The 19,060-nt window shown below is 43.0% G+C and overlaps 1 protein-coding gene across 10 annotated transcripts in view; it reads right to left on the bottom strand.

The window, feature by feature from the left end:
- Window positions 1-19,060, bottom strand: part of ablim2 (actin binding LIM protein family, member 2) — a 153,648-nt gene that overhangs the window by 29,419 nt on the left and 105,169 nt on the right. For 6 of the 10 annotated variants that reach the window (XM_061709470.1, XM_061709469.1, XM_061709478.1 and 3 more), the window contains exons 7-13: window positions 16,580-16,667; window positions 12,707-12,765; window positions 11,688-11,729; window positions 7,440-7,517; window positions 6,072-6,215; window positions 4,810-4,842; window positions 1,214-1,331 (exon numbers count right to left, since the gene is read on the bottom strand). In XM_061709470.1, coding sequence (XP_061565454.1) covers window positions 1,214-1,331; window positions 4,810-4,842; window positions 6,072-6,215; window positions 7,440-7,517; window positions 11,688-11,729; window positions 12,707-12,765; window positions 16,580-16,667 — 562 coding nt within the window. The remainder of the gene's footprint in view (window positions 1-1,213; window positions 1,332-4,809; window positions 4,843-6,071; window positions 6,216-7,439; window positions 7,518-11,687; window positions 11,730-12,706; window positions 12,766-16,579; window positions 16,668-19,060) is intronic. The other 4 variants (XM_061709472.1, XM_061709474.1, XM_061709473.1 and 1 more) reach the window with 4 other exon arrangements.

The raw sequence follows: 19,060 nt of genomic DNA, 5'->3' as shown, positions 1-19,060 counted from the left end.
TTGTTGTTTTTTCCAGTGATGAGTCTTGTTTTAAGTGTAATGAGATTTTTTTACTAAAATGAGACATTTTAACTAGAAATAAGACAAATATTCTTGTTAAGATTTCAAGTTTTTGCAGTGTAAGAGCTTAAGGTCACTTTCCTGTCTTAACCTTTGTACTGTCTTTGGGTCAAAATGACCTAATTCTCCTGTTCCTTCCTTCCTTCCTTCCTTCCTTCCTTCCTTCCTTCCTTCCTTCCTTCCTTCCTTCCTTCCTTCCTTCCTTCCTTCCTTCCTTCCTTCCTTCCTTCCTTCCTTCCTTCCTTCCTTCCTTCCTTCCTTCCTTCCTTCCTTCCTTCCTTCCTTCCTTCCTTCCTTCCTTCCTTCCATCCTTCCTTCCTTCCTTCCTTCCTTCCTTCCTTCCTTCCTTCCTTCCTTCCTTCCTTCCTTCCTTCCTTCCTTCCATCCTTCCTTCCTTCCTCCTGCTCTCTCCTTCCTTTGTTCTTTTCTCCCTTCTTCCCTTCTTTCCTTCTTTTCGCCCTTCCTTCCTTCCTTCCTTCCTTCCTTCCTTCCTTCCTTCCTTCCTTCCTTCCTTCCTTCCTTCCTTCCTTCCTTCCTTCCTTCCTTCTTTTCTCCCTTCCTTCCTACTTAATACATAAGACAAATATTCTTGTTAAGATTTAGAGTTTTTGCAGTGATCCATGTTACTTATCCTGTGAAGGACAGAGTCATATTGATAAGTTCAGAAAAGTGTTTTTTATTGTTGTGTTTTGATGTATTTGATGTAAGCCCAGTGGATATTTAAAGCTTACAGAAGGCTGCATTTAACTGCTGCTATGTCATTCCTGCAGTATTTCTGCAGCTGTTTTGGTCACTGCTATTATTTGTAATATATTATATTATTTGTAATCAGCACAAATTATCTGTCCCCATATGATCAAATCCACCATCCCCCCTGATGTTTTTCTACAACTCGAGTACTGGTGGTAACGTTACACGTAAAACTTTTAAAACTTGTTTGATTTCCATAACTACAAGAACGCCCCCTCCTGACAGGAAACAGTGTCGGCTCCCTAAAGAGCATCTTTGGACGGTTTCTTCCACCTGTCGGCAGCAGAGAAAGGCCAGGGGCGCCTCCAAAAATGTTTCCTAGGGTGGCCAGATGGGACCACTTAAATTCTTGGGGTGGACACCAAAATGAAAAGCCACCATGAATGATGTGTGAGGCTGGTACCTGCTCGGCTGTAGTTCTGGGGGGAGCGCGACGGCGTGCAGCGGCCGTAGCCCCCCAGGGAGCTGTTGGAGCCGGGGCTGGAGGCTCTCCGCTGGCGGGGGGACTTCTCCCCGTCACCCTGCACACAAACACACAGGGAGGAATCAATGATGATTACCAGACAGAAACCAGGACCGGTTCCACTTCTGATGTGATCCACGTAGAGCGGATGCATCAATCAACCAATCAAACTAATGCCGCTTTTCCACTAGTACAGGGGTCGGCAACCCGCGGCTCTAGAGCCGCATGCGGCTCTTTAGCGCCGCTCTAGTGGCTCCTGGAGCTTTTTCAAAAATGTTTGACCTTTTTTCCTTTTCTTCTTCTTTTTTTTCTTTTTCTTTTCTCTTTTTTTCTCTTTTTTTTCTTTTTTTCTTCTTCTTTTTTCCTTTTTTTCCTCTTTCTTTTTTCGTTTTCCTTTTTAATCTCAACATTTGGACTTTTTCTCGAAATTTTGACTTTTTTCTCGAAATTTCAACTTTTTTCTCAACATTTCCACTTTTTTCCCGAGATTGTACTTCAACATTAATCTCGACATTTCCACTTTTTTCTCGACATTTTGACTATTTCCTCGACGTTTTGACTTTTTTCTCAACATTTCGACTTTTTTCTCAACATTTCACCTTTCGCCATTTGTCTTTATTCTAAGGCTTATACAAGACTCTTCATTTTTTGCGGCTCCAGACATATTTGTTTTGTGTTTTTGGTCCAATATGGCTCTTTCAACATTTTGGGTTGCCGACCCCTGCACTAGTACCTACTCAGCCCGACTCAACTCTCCTCGGTTTGGTTCTTTTCCACTAGGGGTCTAACGTACCGAGTAGATACTTTTCTGTAACTATTCTGCCGAGGTTCTAAGCGGCTGAGTCGGCTGTATCTGACATCATCACACTACAGGCCACCGATTGGTCGGGGGGTTGGAGTCAGACGTCTGAGTCAGGAGGAGGAAATCAGAGAAAGAGACTCTGACGGATTCTGGTTAATTTTATTCAACCAGCAACGGCAGCAAAAGTCTGTTTCATGATCCAACTCTGAGATGCAGATGTTCGTAATTACATATTAATCATAGTTATTTTCAATAAAACAATAATATAAATTCATAAAACTAATTATGACTGTTGTCATAATGTGCTAATGAAGAAAAAATGTTCTAACTGTGTTTGTAGTGTTATTTAGCAACTTTTGAAATGTATGTATCCAACAAGATACATTGCCAGATACGGGGTAGAAATGGTAGAAAGTTGGTCAATGTGTATTATTAAAAATGTAGTTTAAAACTGCAAGATGTGTTAATATTCACTGCAAAAACAGATATAATCATGTACATGTATGTACATTATGACAGTATAACCATATATTTTATTCTATATATTTTCCTGCAGGGCATCACAGTTAGAAAATGACTTGTGCACATAAAACTACTGCAAACTACTGCAGTTCCTTCACTGACCACTGGGGTCTGGATCCAGTACTGCAGTTCCTTCACTGGACCCAGACCTGCAATTCATGATCTGACTAAATCCTTTTTGCCCCTGAAACATCGCCTTCTTACACCATCTATTGCAGAAGAGTATTAGGGCCAGGCAGGAGAAAAATAAAATAATATTTTAGAGGAAGAAGATTTTTTTTTTCATTATGCACTTCGAGAAAAAAGTTGAAATGTCGAGAGAAAAAAGTCAAAATGTCGAGATTAATGCTAAAAATGTCGAGATTAATAAAGGTGAAATTTTGACTTTATTCTTGAAATTGTATTTCAGCATTAATCTCGACATTTTGACTTTTTTCTCGACATTTCGACTTCTTTCTCGAAGTGCACAATAAAAAAATAATCTTCCCCTCTCAAATATTTTTTCCTGCATGCCTCTAATTCTCTTCCGTAGTTTTGCTGTAGACTGGAGACACTAAAACATCCCACAGAACGCTCACAACTTCACTATACTCCTGCTGGATTGTCACAGGATGTAGATTTGAAATGTTTTTCATACAAGAATGACGCAACTTTGGACGCACCCCCTGTAATAAATCACCGCTGACATGATTTTTGCTCTTTAAAAACTCTGCGGGGTCTGGATTAGCAATCCCATCATTCCTCACGTCCCCATTTCTGTTTGAGAGGATCGACCTTGTGGTCTTAAAGTCATCAGTCAGCCGTTGGCTTGGAAGATGTTGCTTCTCCCCCCGCCCCCTGCAAAGCAGCCTGAAGAGCCAAAAGGCCGTCAGCCGGGGAAACGAGGAGTCTTGAACCGATTAAGCTCAAATCCAAACCGGGTGTCGATTTCATGTGCGACATCATCCCATGGTTGAGGGAATCTGGTGACATAGAGAGCAAAGAAGCCACAGCTGGACTCCTGCCATCTCTGATCACCGACAAGAGCCCGGCGTCAACGGCCGAGGGGGCCGTGTGGATGAGGGTTGCCATGGAAACCGGTGTCACACACAACAATGCAGAGCTGAGGTCACTGCAAACCTCCCTGCACCAGAACAGATGGCTGACGTTACACTGCAAAAACTCACAATCTTAACATTGTCTTATTTCTAGTTAAAATGTCTCATTTTTAGTCAAACAAATCTCATTACACTTAAAAAAAAGTGTCATTAACAGAAAAATAACTTGTTATTTCACAATTTTCACCTGTTTCAAGTAGATTTTCACTTAAAATGAGTAGAAAAAAATCTGAAAAGTCAAAATGTCGAGATTAATGTTTAAGTACAATTTCGAGAAAAAAGTAGAAATTTCGGGAATAAAGTTGAAATACATTTCGACTTTTTTCTCAGAATTGTACTTCAACATTAATGTCGACTTTTCAACTTTTTTCTCAACATTTTTACTTTTTTCTCGACATCCCGACTTTTTTCTCGACATTTTGACTTTTTTCTCGAAGTGCATAATGAAAAGAAAATCTTCCTCCTCTAAAATATGATATGATGATATTTTTCTCCTGCCTGGCCTGATACTCTTCCGTAGCTCCAGAGACGTCCACGCCACTTGCAGTAAAAGTAAAACCCTGCTGGACGGAGAAAACGCGACCACGGGGGCCGAGGGTCGGGCTGCGCTGACCCGACTGCTGCCCAGGTCTGACATGCAAAAATGGATGAATATTAGGAAATGAAATGGAGTGCCAAGAAGAAAGCCAGAAGACCTCAGGATGGAGAATCTCTGAGGAGGAAAACATGTGACGCTGCACGTTTGACTGTTTTAATGAGGCAATAAATCAAGACTTTTGTTTCCAAACACGCACAACATTACGGAGTATTAGGGCCAGGCAGGAGAAAAATAAAAATAATATTTTAGAGAAGGAAGATTTTTTTTTCATTATGCACTTCGAGAAAAAAGTCAAAATGTCGAGAAAAAAGTCAAAATGTCGAGAAAAAAGGCGAAATTCAACTTTATTCTTGAAATTGTATTTCAACATTAATCTCAACATTTCAACTTTTTTCCCGACATTTCGACTTTTTTCTCAAAGTGCACAATAAAAACAAATCTTCCCCTCTCAAATATTTTTTCTCCTGCATGGCCCTAATACTCTTCTGTCCACACCACGGGAGACATGCATGTTTACCTCGGCAGGAGACGGAGACAGCAGCAGGGGGGACTGCGGATGAAGACGGGGAGAAAGCAGTGGTTAGGAGCAGCTCGTGAGAGGAGAGTTCAGCACCAGCAGGGATGGCCAGGACCAGCCAACCACATCGGGGCTGGGACACCGTTACCGCAGCGATAAAGAAGAAGGTCGGTAAACGTCAGTGGGGGAGGAAAATGGGGCGGCAGTAGCTCAGGTGGTAGAGCGGGTCGTCCAATGATCGGAAGGTCGGCGGTTTGAATCCCGCTCTGTCCCAGTTGCTGTCATAGTGTCCTTGGGCAAGACACCTTACCCACCCACTTTGAATGTGTATGAATGTTTAGTGGTGGTCTGAGGGGCCGTTTGGCGCAATATGGCAGCCACGCTTCTCTCGGTCTCTTGGTACCATGGCTGAAACCGAACAGGAAGTCGGCCATTTTGAATTAATCGTGTAATTTTGGCGCAATTTATGCCATTTCTTCGGCAGTTAATACGGCCCGAACCGTAACATGCACCCAGATGTGTTATACCTTAAAATGTGGGTCTCCATCCTGCGACGACGCGCATTACTTTTCTCTTTCAAAAGCATTACCGTGGCGACGCTAGACGCCAAAAAGCGCGCCCCCCCTTCATCTGATTGGTCCATATTTGATAGTTCCTATTTTCTGCCATAACTTTTGAATGGTTTGACATAAAGACTCGTGGGTGGTGTCATCGGACTCGGTTTTGAGTCCTTGACCAAAATTGGTGCAAATTAGCCCCACCCCTTCTTCTGATTGGTCGATATCTGATAGTTCCTACTTTCTGCCATAACTTTTGAATGGTTTGATATAGAGAGTCGTGGCTGGTTTCATCCGCTAAATGTCCAGGCCTGAAGAATCTACATGCAAGTCATACAAGCTTCCACTGCAGCCTGAACGTGCACAAGGGTGCGAGGGCCCGTTCATCGCGGCTTGCAGCTTTAATTATTATTATTATTATGGACCGACAGCAGGATGGGACGCAACAAAGAGACGTCTCATCGTATGACGAGTTATCTGTTTAAACTAAAATACATCCAGTCGTGCATGTTCATAGTTGTTATCCTCCGAATTTATGATGCCAAGCATGTTTCAGACTTGTTTCAGGCACGTCTCATGGCCGTTTCAGACCTGTTTCAGACCTTTTTCAGACTTGTTTCAGACCTGTTTCAGACCTGTTTAAAACTAATTTCAGAAGAGTTCAGGTGAGACAAAGACACGAGCAGAGATCTGAAGGTGGTCTACCTCTCCGTAGTGTCTCTCCTCTGACGGGTAGCTGACGTAGGGAGAGTAGGACAACATGTCCGGCCTGTCGATGTTGTAGATGGCCTTGGTCTTGGGCAGGGCGGCCAGGTCCTTGTAGTCCAGCGTCTCCTCTCCCAGCTTGGCCTGCAGCAGAACCACTAGAATCACTTCAGGAACTCATGCACAGAAGTACACCACATGTTACTGGAACACAGTTACAAAGAAAACATTGGTGGAGCAAAGGTTTAGAGTCACCTTGAGAGGGAGGAAAATTAGTTTGAGCCCCAAAACTAATAAGGATCAAAAGTTGTTTCAGTTAAAGATTCACCAAAGAGCAAATTTCATCTTTCTATCAAGAAAATCTGCTTTTTTTCTTCTCTTACATATGTTTCTTATATTCATTTATTACATTCAATGCTTAATTCTCATAAATGTATTATTTTATTCTTGTATATTTGCAACGTGATTCTCATAATTTACAGATTTATTCTTGTAAGGTTATAGTTTTAATCTCGTGAATTTATTCTTTATTCTTAACACTTGTGCTCTCTTCGGGTCAAGGAAGGAGGAAGGGAAGAAGGGAGGAAAGAAGGAAGGAAGGAAGAAAGAAAAGAAGGAAAGAAGGAAGGAAGAAAAGAAGGATGGAAGGAAGCGTGAAAATAAGGAAGGGAGGATGGGAGAAAAGGAAGGGAGAAAAGAAGGAAGGAAGGAAGGAAGGAAGGAAGGAAGGAAGGAAGGAAGGAAGGAAGGAAGGAAGGAAGGAAGGAAGGAAGGAAGGAAGGAAGGAAAGAAGGAAGGAATAAAGAAAAGAGGAAGGGAAGAAGGAAGGAAGGAAGGAAGGAAGGAAGGAAGGAAGGAAGGAAGGAAGGAAGGAAGGAAGGAAGAAAAGAGGAAGGGAGAAGGAAGGAGAGAGCAGGAGGAAAGAAGGGAAAAAAAGAAGGAAGAAATGAAGGGAGTAAAGAAGGAAGGAAGGAAGGAAGGAAGGAAGGAAGGAAGGAAGGAAGGAAGGAAGGAAGGAAGGAAGGAAGGGAAGGAAGGAAGGAAGGAAGGAAGGAAGGAAGGAAGGAAGGAAGGAAGGAAGGAAGGAGCAGGAGGAAAGAAGGAAATTACGACCTGAATCTGGTAACTTTAAACTTTCTAGACTCTTCAGTTCCACATGTTTATTCTAATAAAATGAAGAATGTAAAATTACAACTTTAAATCTCGTTAATGTAAAACTTTTATTTTCTTTTTACTGCTCTCTTTACTGCTCTCATGATTAGTCTATGTCGATCTTGTAATTTACAGTTTTTTTTCATTTTTATCAAAGTAGAATCAACTCTGTGGAGCTGGAGATGGGGGCGTTGCCACGGCGACGGCCGGTCTTACGTAGATGACTCTGCTGGGGGATCCCGAGGCGCTGGACGCCGGCACTGAAGTGATGCTCTCAGACGAGGTCCGGGTCACCTGCAACACACAAACACGCCGTCACCGGGAGAGACGGCGTCGGCGTACCGGGAGGTTTCACTGCAGTAAAAGCCGCTCTCTCTTCTGTGATGCATGCACGTGGTCATGTGACCTCCCAGCAACTGAAGCTCAACTTCACACAGAATAGCCTTCAACCTGAATCCACGTTAACAGTGTGTGTAAGTGCTTGTGGAGTCTGGTCAGGGACATCCACAGACATACTGTACCACGTTCAAAACGTCTCTCCTTGTAGCTCCCTATAATGTAATAATTTCCTATAATGTAATAATTTCCTATAATGTAATAATTTCCTATAATGTAATAACGCCTGAAAATGTAATACAATTTTCACTTAACTCAATCGAAAATGTAATAAAAACCCAATAATGTAATAACTTCACGAATAATGTAATAAAATATCCTGACTGATATTGTAATAACATTTTAACCGATAAAGTAATACCTTATTACATTATTGGGGATTTATTACATTTTCAGGTGGGTCTTTTTCTTTTTTTCCAAAACTGATAATGTAATACTTGACAAATAATGTAATATATATGTTCATTTTCAGTCCAGAGTTCTACATTTTGTCTTTTAAGTATCTAAGAATGTTATATACGCTGGATTTGAAACACCAGAATGACTATTGGGTTAAATTGCAGACTTTGAGTACCATGTAATAAATTCCCAATAACGTAATAAGGTATTACATTATCAGTAAAAATGTTATTACAATATCCGTCAGGATATTTTATTACATTATTGGTGAAGTTATTACATTATTGGGTTTTATTACATTTTCGATTGAGTTAAGTGCAAGTTTTATTACATTTTCAGGCGTTATTACATTTTCAGGAAATTATTACATTATAGGAAATTATTACATTATAGGAAATTATTACATTATAGGGTGCTACACTCCTCGTCAACCTCTCACACTAATGCTGAGAATGACTCGCACCCTCAGGGAGAAAAAAGCCCTCGGAGTAACCGGAGTGTTTGGGTTTTCTGCTTCATCCATCTGATATCTTTGAACTATAACCTTCAGTGCGTTTACATGGGAAGTTTAATTCCTCTTTAATTAGAAGAATTAAAATTAAATCTGATTTAAAATGAGTAAAAATGACCATGTAAACACCTAATTCCCAATGAAAATGGCCATTCTGAATTAAACTTAATTTCGAAGTAAGTGGCTGGTTTATTCTGATTTTAAATCCGAATACAATAATTCTACGATCATGTTTACACTCATTCAAAAGAAAAAATTAAAATAATAAAATACTAGAAAAAAGAACACAAATTTTAAATAAAAATAAAATAATTTAAATAAAATAAAAAAAATACAATAAAAAAAGAATGAAAAAAAAATGAAAAAAAAATGTATACACTCATTCTGCTTTAAATTAATTTCCCTTGCTCGTCTGTCGCGATGACGCTTATATTCCGCGCTGCACTTGTTTTTCCAAACAAAGTTTCAAGATGGCAGCACGCAGTAAACGGTGGTCGTGCCAAAGCGCGGTCTTCTATCTATCTCCTCTTCAGCAGACAAAGAAAATCATCGACATGATGTTGTCGTGCTGCTGCTTCAAAAATAAAATCCAATAATGTGGTCCTCCATGTTATTGCTAATCGAGTTTTGTTTTCTTCCGGTAGACGTAAAGACGTAAAGACGTCCGCCCCCCTATCCAATCAGAACCTTCCCAACCCCCAGACCTGTAGAGGAATTGGATAAAGCCGATCAAACATATTTTCCATGTAAACCTCAATTCAGAATTACTATTTCCATGTAAACTCAAAGGAAAATAGTTTAATTCGGAATTATTTAATTCAGAATAATTAATTCCGAATTAAAAAAACATCATGTAACCGTGGCCATTGAGTCAGAAAAAAGTTGGGATGGCGTTTGGACTTGTTGCTATTAAAAGCTTTCGATGAGCTGTTTTCCAACCAGTTTTTCAGGATTTCAATCGGACCACGTGGCCCCTGCAAGCCCAGAGATGGTGACGACATTCCCCCAGTACCGACCATTTGGGATGTGTTGAAGGAAAGTTGATGGAAAGTTGATGAGAAAAACACTGGAATGTCTTTAGCTTAGGAAACAAAAGCCAAGGAAGTCCCCCCCCCCCCCCCCCCCCCCCCCCCATTTCCCATCCAGTCCCAGGTTTTTCTGATTGGAGGTTGTAGATGCTCACTGAGCTCATCGGGTTGAAACTCGGACAAACACAGCAAACAGGACCAGAAGAAGAACACCACACGCAGCTCAGTGGCCGTATTAGTGAAGCTTTGGTGGCCGTCAGCACACAAGTTGAACTGGAGAGTGAACGCTCTGTTTCACCTTGACCTTTGACCTTTTAGATAAATGTGTGAAAAGACTCAGACGCGTCCACTCTGTTCAGGTTGTGTTAGTGTAAAGCTGGGCATACACTGTGCGATATTTTAAATCGTTTGATTCATCCCCATCTCAAATTGCACGACTAGATCGCTGAGTTCAAAAGTTCACAGCCCACGCTTTATGGTCTCACACTGTACGACCCGATGCTCTGATGCTCCGTCTGCTCACACTATACGATCATAATCCTCACGTCTGCTCACACTATACGTTCATAATCCTTACGTCTGCTCACACTATACGATCATAATCTTCACGTCGGACTTCTGTTACTGGAACTGCAACGTCAAAAAGAAGTGGAAGAGGAGGAAGTGGGAGACACCGAAGATGCTCAGCTAAAACAAACACGCTGCCTTAAACCGGAATTATGGTTCTGTGTTAAATCGACGGCGCGACACCACGTAGCCTACGCCGTAGGTTCTGCGTTGGTGTAACACGGAACCATAAATCAGCCTTTAGCAATTTGTGCCATTCTGTGTGGCGATAAATGAAAAAAGATTAGACAGCGTCGTGATTGGACAAGGAATTGGCTGGGCAGACGTGGGAAATGCTGTCTTTTTTTTCTGCTATTAAAACATGATTTGTAATGTGAATTTGCAACACTTACACTACAAATAATAGTTTTTGACGTGACATCAGAGATTGCGCATGCTCGCTATGAAAGGATGAGTCCAATCGGGTCGTAGCTGCTTCAACTGTGATTCCTTCACGAGGAGCGACCAGGATTTCAAACACATTTGATTTTCTTGCGGGCACACGATTTGTGATTGGGAGCTCGTCGTGAGGTGTTCATCTCTCGTCGTGAGGTGTTAATCTCTCGTCGTGAGGTGTTACTCTCTCGTCGTGAGGTGTTACTCTCTCGTCGTGAGGTGTTACTCTCTCGTCGTGAGGTGTTACTCTCTCGTCGTGAGGCGTTAATCTCTCGTCGTGAGGTGTAAATCTCTCGTCGTGAGGCGTTAATCTCTCGTCGTGAGGCGTTAATCTCTCGTCGTGAGGTGTAAATCTCTCGTCGTGAGGCGTTAATCTCTCGTCGTGAGGCGTTAATCTCTCGTCGTGAGGTGTAAATCTCTCGTCGTGAGGCGTTAATCTCTCGTCGTGAGGTGTTAATCTCTCGTCGTGAGGTGTTAATCTCTCGTCGTGAGGTGTTAATCTCTCGTCGTGAGGTGTTAATCTCTCGTCGTGAGGTGTTACTCTCTCTCGTGAGGTGTTAATCTCTCGTCGTGAGGTGTTACTCTCTCGTCGTGAGGTGTTACTCTCTCGTCGTGAGGTGTTACTCTCTCGTCGTGAGGTGTTAATCTCTCGTCGTGAGGTGTTAATCTCTCGTCGTGAGGTGTTACTCTGTCGTCGTGAGGTGTTACTCTCTCGTCGTGAGGCGTTACTCTCTCGTCGTGAGGTGTTACTCTCTCGTCGTGAGGTGTTAATCTCTCGTCGTTACCCCACGTATACTGCACGAGGCACGACCAATGATTGGGTCGAAATCTGACCCGATCCAAAAAATTGTCGCACGACTGGAAAATCGGTTCAAAACATGCCGATAATCGCACAGTGTCTGCCCGGCTTTACTCTCCACGCAGGAAGCTGTTACCACACCAACGGTTTGCCTAGATAACCCGCGTGCATGCGTCCTCGGCCACCGCCAGCACCAAACGCCAGACTGCAACACCGCAACGCTCAGGAGGGAGGTGTCAGACGGCTCGGGTGGATCCATGCAGCAGATAAAAGTGCTGGGGTCGGGGTCGGGGGGTTATGAAGCGGGGGTTACGTTCAGGAGCACCGACCTGCTGCTCGGGGACGTCATTGAGCTGTATCCGGACCTGCTTCTGGGGAGGAAAAGGGTGATGATGAGGAGCATGGCAGGGAGATGAAGGAAGGGTGAGGGGGGGGGGGTTTCAGTAGCAGGACTGCTACTGGATGGGTAAAAATACAGCGGCTCTGTTTTATTGAGACCAAAATACAACTCCATTTCCATTTTTATTTATTATAAGTATATCATAGCCATCATTTTTGTCCATCATTCCTGTAGTTTTTTGTGCTGGCCCCCTTTTTTCTCTTTTGCGCATGTTTGCAGGCCGGAGCTTCAGGAGCTGCGTGCTGACCTGCGGTCCGGGTCCCCCCTCCCCACCCCCGGTCATCCCATTGCTGCTTCCACCTGCCTGCGGCCCCCCCCACCTCTGGTCATCCTGCTGCTGCTTCCACCTGCCTGCGTGGATGTCTGCTGTGCTGCTGACGTCCCCGACCCCCCTAGTCTGGCCTTCGGCAGAGGAGGGTCCCCTCTTAGAATCCAGGTCCTGCTCAAGGTTTCTTACCTCCTAAAGGGGAGTTTTTCTTGACGCAAAGACCCCCCCCCCCCCTCCCCCTACTGACTAAATATCATTGTCAACAAACCTTTATCACCTGAGGAAAACGAGACGAGACGCAACGAAAAATGCAGGTCATGTGACGACAGCGATAATTAAATATATAATGCAATATCGTAGAGGCACAAAAACAAGACTAAAATGTAGATTACAAAATAAAAACTTTGCTAAAATGCGTCTTCATTTTTGTTGACCAAAACGAGACGAAATGTTCTACCAAAGATCCTTAATGTCTATGTTTTCAGTAGTTTCCTCTGGTTTAGTTCTGCTGCTGGTGACATCACGTCCTCACAAAATCACGCCCCGGTTTTATCAACACCGGTGAGGTCTGTGATTCTTTAAACCGTCCTCATGCCCTCACGTGCTATAGACATGTCTGGAGTGAGATGCAGTCCAAGTCTACCGAGGAGAGCGGTTGTGGTTCGGTCTGCTTCACCCACCTTACTCTTCTCCTCCTGCTTGGCTGCTTGTCTGCACGGAGGATGCCAGATGGACGAGCCTGCAGAGACAAAGACAGCAACCGGAGCGTTATTTCTCAGTTTCTCAGTAAGCAGCGGAGTCACAATGATGTCCACACATGCCAAGTAGTAGTAGTCATCCTGGACCCGGCACTCTCCTTCAGGAAACACATCAAGAAAGTGTGTAACTCTGTTAAATATGGCTTGGCAAACTTCATCATTTTTGTCCATCGTTCCTGTAGTTTCTTGTGCTGGCCCCCCTTTTTTCTGTTTTGTGCATGTTTGCAGGCTGGAGCCTCGGGAGCTGCGTGCTGGCCTGCGCACCCCCCCCCCCCCCCCCCTGAACATTTAGTGTTGTGATTTATTTACAGTTAACATGATTAATTTGTTTTGTAACATATGAAATGATGAGGAATCGGAGTAAATAACTGTGGTGTACCTGTTTAGAATTCAATTAAATCTTCCTGTGTGAATTAGTGTGAAGACGAGGTGACCCGGTCAGGTAACTAAAGGCTGATTATGGTTCCGCGTTACATCAACGCAGAGCCTACGGCGTAGGGTACGTGTCGATTTAACGCGGAAACGTAATTCAGGCTTAAGATCCCAGCGTCCGACTATCGCGTCGAGCTGCGTGACATCGGACGCTCTCTGTCCACACTGAAACCGTTAAACTCTCTCTGTCCACACTGAAACCGTTAAACTCTCTCTGTCCACACTGAAACCGTTAAACTCTCTCTGTCCACACTGAAACTGTTAAACTCTCTCTGTCCACACTGAAACTGTTAAACTCTCTCTGTCCACACTGAAACCGTTAAACTCTCTCTGTCCACACTGAAACTGTTAAACTCTCTCTGTCCACACTGAAACTGTTAAACTCTCTCTGTCCACACTGAAACCGTTAAACTCTCTCTGTCCACACTGAAACTGTTAAACTCTCTCTGTCCACACTGAAACCGTTAAACTCTCTCTGTCCACACTGAAACTGTTAAACTCTCTCTGTCCACACTGAAACTGTTAAACTCTCTCTGTCCACACTGAAACCGTTAATCTCTCTCTGTCCACACTGAAACCCTTAAACTCTCTCTGTCCACACTGAAACTGTTAAACTCTCTCTGTCCACACTGAAACCCTTAAACTCTCTCTGTCCACACTGAAACCGTTAAACTCTCTCTGTCCACACTGAAACTGTTAAACTCTCTCTGTCCACACTGAAACTGTTAAACTCTCTCTGTCCACACTGAAACCATTAAACTCTCTCTGTCCATACTGAAACCATTAAACTCTCTCTGTCCACACTGAAACTGTTAAACTCTCTCTGTCCATACTGAAACCATTAAACTCTCTCTGTCCACACTGAAACCGTTAAACTCTCTCTGTCCACACTGAAACCGTTAAACTCTCTCTGTCCACACTGAAACCGTTAAACTCGCGGCCAGTTAGGACAGTCCAATAGAAAATAAAGCAATGGAATAGATTTTTTTCGCTGAAACTCACTCGCATGGGACACGGTTTGTGTACGCAGCCGGCTGCTCTTCTGCCCAGAGGCTTTGTGCCCTCCCCTGCTACACGTCATTCAGACAGCCAATCAGCACAGAGTCTCATTATCATAGCCCCCCCTCCCCTCAGAACCCTCCATAGAGAAAGAGGTTAGAGGCAGTAAAACTAGAGACATGGCCCACAGGCTGAATTTCTGATTTATGTAGAAAAAACAAGCTTTTGATTGTTTTTAAGACATTCAAGGCCTGTTTAAAATATACATTGAATGCCATAATAGGTCCCCTTTAAGTTCGGCACACTTTTGAATAAATAACAGTAGTATGCATTAATTGGGACGTACTACTCAGAGCCACACGGCACTTCCTGCCGTTGGGAGGGGGAGCTGTTACCATGGCAACCTGTCACAGCAGCAGTAGCACCACCGCTCCGCTCTTTCCCGTTCATCCTGGACGAAACAAGATGACATTCTCCTGCGCTGTGTGGTTTTATTATTACCTCTTCAACTTCTAACTTCTAACGGTACCAAGCGTTGCTTGGTACTAGTAACGTTATCCTCCATTTTTGTTGGTTGCTAAGAATGTGCGCAGCAATTAGCAACCAAACACCGCTGCATTGCATTATGGGAAGTTTCTGCTTAGCTAGTGTCCATCAATCCACACTAATACATTTCTCCGGAATGAGTATGGATAGCGCATACTATTGTGTACGTACTAATGTTTCGGACGCACTAAAATATCTCGCATACTGTTTTTGCTACTCATTAGGGTGGAAGGAGGGAATTTCGGACGCAGCTAATGTGTTATCTGTTGTAGGCGGGAAAATCTGGAACAGCCTTCCATCTACAATAAATGATTGTCCCTCATTACTCTTCCTTTAAGGGAAATCTCAAGGAATGGCTTAAAACGTCTCAAATCTGTGATCATTAATTGTTTATTGTATTAACAATTGCTGTGTTGTGCGATTTTGAATTGTTGTTGATATTGTGTGTTGTGTAATGTTGCTTGTATATTTTTACTGAGTCTTGCACGGGGACTGGCAATGTAAATTAGCCTTTTGGCTACAATTGGGTATATTTACATTTTAAAATGTTTATCAATGTACAATGTCTCCCACTAGGGGAGTTTTTAACTGCCACTGTTTATGTTATGTTTATGTAATAACTGCTCGGGAGTTCATGTTCTGGGTCTCTGGAAAGATCCTAGAGACAATTTATGTTGGAATAGACACTATACAAACAAAATTGAGTTGAATTGAATTGAATCAATGTCCCTCTACACAAAATAAAGTCAAAAATGAAAAAGAAAAAAAAACGTGTAAAAGTAACCTGATTAACTGTCTTTGGGTCAAAATGACCTAATTCTCCTGTTCCTTCTTTCCTCCTGCTCTCTCCTTCCTTCTCCCTTCCTCTTTTCTCCCTCCCTCCATTCCTTCCTTCCTTCCTTCCTTCCTCCTGCTCTCTCCTTCCTTCTTCCCTTCCTCTTTTCTTCCTCCCTTCTTTTCTCCATTCCTTCCTTCTTTCCTCCCTTCTTTTCTCCTGCTCTCTCCTTCCTTCTTCCCTTCCTCTTTTTCCCCTCCCTTCCTTCTTTCCTCCTTTCTTTCCTTCCTTCCTTTCTCCATTCCTTCCTTCTTTCCTCCCTTCCTTCTTTCCCCCCTTCTTTTCCTCCCTTCCTTCTTTCCTCCCTCCCTTCCTTCCTTCCTTCCTTCCTTCTTTCCTCCGTTCCTTCCTCCTTTCCTCCCTTCCTTCCTCCTTTTCTCCCTTCCTTCCTTCTTTTCTCCCTTCCTTCTTTCATTCCTTCCTTCCTTCTTTCCTCCCTTCCTTCCTTCCTTCTTTTTTCCCTTCCTTCCTTCTTTCCTCCCTTCCTTCCATGTTTTCTCCATTCCTTCCTTCTTTTCTCCCTTCCTTCCTTCTTTCCTCCCTTCCTTCTTTTCTCCCTTCCTCCCTTCCTTCCTTCTTTTTTCCCTTCCTTCCTTCCTTCCTCCCTTCCTCCCTTCCTTCCTCCCTTCCTTCCTTCCTTCCTTCCTTCCTTCCTTCCTTCCTTCCTTCCTTCCTTCCTTCCTTCCTTCCTTCCTTCCTTCCTTCCTTCCTTCCTTCCTTCCTTCCTTCCTTCCTTCCTTCCTTCCTTCCTTCCTTGACCTGAAGACAGCACAAGGGTTAAAAAGTCCATGTGTCAGGGACAAACACCACTCCATAACCCCGTTACATTAATACGGTTAGACCCATGAAGCACTGGGGTCATGAGTGAAACCTCAGAGACATGCGTGTTAACCAGGTCTTAAGATGCTTCCTGACATCTGGTTTTGGATCCAGCTCTGCGTGTTTTGAAGGTTTGGAGCCACAATGAAGGAGGGTGCTCTCACCTTGCAGGTACATTTCTTCTCCCTCTGCAAACATCTGCTCGCAGCGGACGCAGCGGGCGCAGCAGGGATGGTAGTGCTTCTCTCCAGCCTGTGAACATGAACGTCAGTGAGGGATTTAGTTTAGTTTAGTTTATTGTTTTGCACAGTTTTAAAAATACACAGGAAATATCAAATATAAATACTATAGGTGCAGGAAGAGGCAAAAAACCCAATGGGCTTATTTGAAGCCTCCACCAAAGTTATTAACATTTCATGAGTTATAAAGAACACAAGATTAACATATAAAACGTATAACTACACAAAAGTGATGGCAAACTAATAATGCAATATATAAATAATAAAGAATAAAGACAAAAAAATAAGTATGTGTGAGTGTGCATGGATATTGTTTTTACAACTTATATTACTTATATTGACTCCTGAGCAAATAAGACGGTACATCTACTATGAGTGAAAAAAAAAAAAAAGAACATGGATACAACATTATATTGGGAAAACAGTTACAAAACAGCAGTCAAGTGCTCCTTCAAACGTCTTTTGTAACATTTCAAAGAGGAAGAGTCTTTGCCAAGTGGGAAAAATCATTCCACAATTTAGTCCCTAAATCTCACCGAACATTGACGTCTGCAAGTGAGAAATTTAGGAGGATGAAGATCTGACGATTGTCGAGTTGAATAAGAATAAACCTGTGAATTTAATTTAAAGTAAGTCTTGAATTGTCCAGGAATATTCCCTTCACTTGAATTTAGCTTATAAATAAAAACGCATATCTGAAAAATATTCATATCATAAATAGTAAGAATCTGGAGTTTGTGAAATAAAGGAGTAGATGAAGCAAGTGACTCTGATCGAGTTGTGAAGATTTGTCGGAATAGGGAGGTGTAGGCTGTAGGGATCACAGGAAGCCCTGCAGCTTCTGTAAAGAACTCCCAGTTGCAGCAACAATCTCTGCAACACACTAATGCACCGGGTAAAGCACCGGTGTTTGTTCAAACCTACCACATTGGGTTTTAGTCAGGGGTGAAAGTAAACCGGATCGGTCCAGAACGGGGATCCGGAAAGAAATATAGACCCGGATCGCACAGGAAGGCGCTTTGAGCAGCGTGGGAGGAGAGATGATCCACCTGTTATTCCCAGCTTACTGATGCTCACAACATGAGCAGAAACTAATCAAATGTTAACTAGAAAACAAACGTTTCCCTTTATCTAACGCTGCCCGTTTGTCCCTCAGACGAGCAAACTGCACTACAGCGGCGTAACGGCACATACAGGACTGTCTCAGAAAATTTGAATATTGTGGTTTTCTGTAATGCAATTACAAAAACAAAAGTGTCACTAAACTAACCCCCCTCACCTATGGGCCCAACCTCACACACAAATTTAATTTTACTATTTTAAGATGACTATTATGTAGTAAGACACAGAGCATACTTTATTGCAAAACATTTATTTTCATGTAAGTAATTGCAGAACAGAATAGGTAAACAAGACTAGTTTTAGTATGCTTAGAGTTTACAGGACTGTCTCAGAAAATTAGAATATTGTGATGAAGTTCTTTATTTTCTGTAATGCAATTCAATTTAATATTGCTGATTATGGTTTACAGTTTAAGATTAAGATTCCCAGAATATTCTAATTTTTGAGATAGGATATTTTAGTTTTCTTAAGCTGTAAACCATGATCAGCAATATTAAAATAATAAAAGGCTTGCAATATTTCAGTTGATTTGTAATGAATCCAGAATGTATGAAACTTTTGTTTTTGTAATTGCATTACAGAAAATCACAATATTCTAATTTTCTGGGACAGTCCTGTATGTTCGGTTAATTCCTACAAGAAGTTTATCCTACTTTCCCCCCTGGTTCTAGTATTTGGCCACCAGGTGGCGCCACGGTTGTGTTCCGTGAGCGAGTTGGTGCAGGAATAACAGTGGACTGGGCCGCAGCATTTCTCATTACACTCTCCACTCAGAATGTGTGAAGCCTCTGAGAAACAGCAGGGCTTCACGTGCAGGACCTGCTGCCCCCGGCTTCACGTCTGGGACCTAATGGGGGGGAAATATTGGCTGCAGAGGTGGAGAATCCTCAGGGACGTGTGATGGGGGGGGGGTCTGCAGGTCCACTGGACTCCAGGAACCGGCGCGGCCACTACTTCACTGCTGGTGTCCATGGAGATCTACAGAGTTATCCTCGCGTGTCCTGGGAGATCTACAGAGTTGTCCTCGCGTCTCCTGGGAGATCTACAGAGTTGTCCTCGCGTCTCCTGGGAGATCTACAGAGTTGTCCTCACGTCTCCTGGGAGATCTACAGAGTTGTCCTCACGTCTCCTGGGAGATCTACAGAGTTGTCCTCACGTCTCCTGGGATCTGCATTTTCTCCGTCCTTGTGTCTGTTTTTTTTCGTCACACAGAGTTGTTGCCGGCTCCTCTCATGACGTCCTCACAGAGACGGCCGCCAAAAGCATCACATTCCTCCCACTTCC

The sequence above is a fragment of the Cololabis saira genome, chromosome 20 (genome assembly GCF_033807715.1).
Source record: "Cololabis saira isolate AMF1-May2022 chromosome 20, fColSai1.1, whole genome shotgun sequence".
NCBI lineage: Eukaryota > Metazoa > Chordata > Actinopteri > Beloniformes > Belonidae > Cololabis > Cololabis saira.
This window is presented reverse-complemented; position numbering and strand designations above follow the sequence as displayed.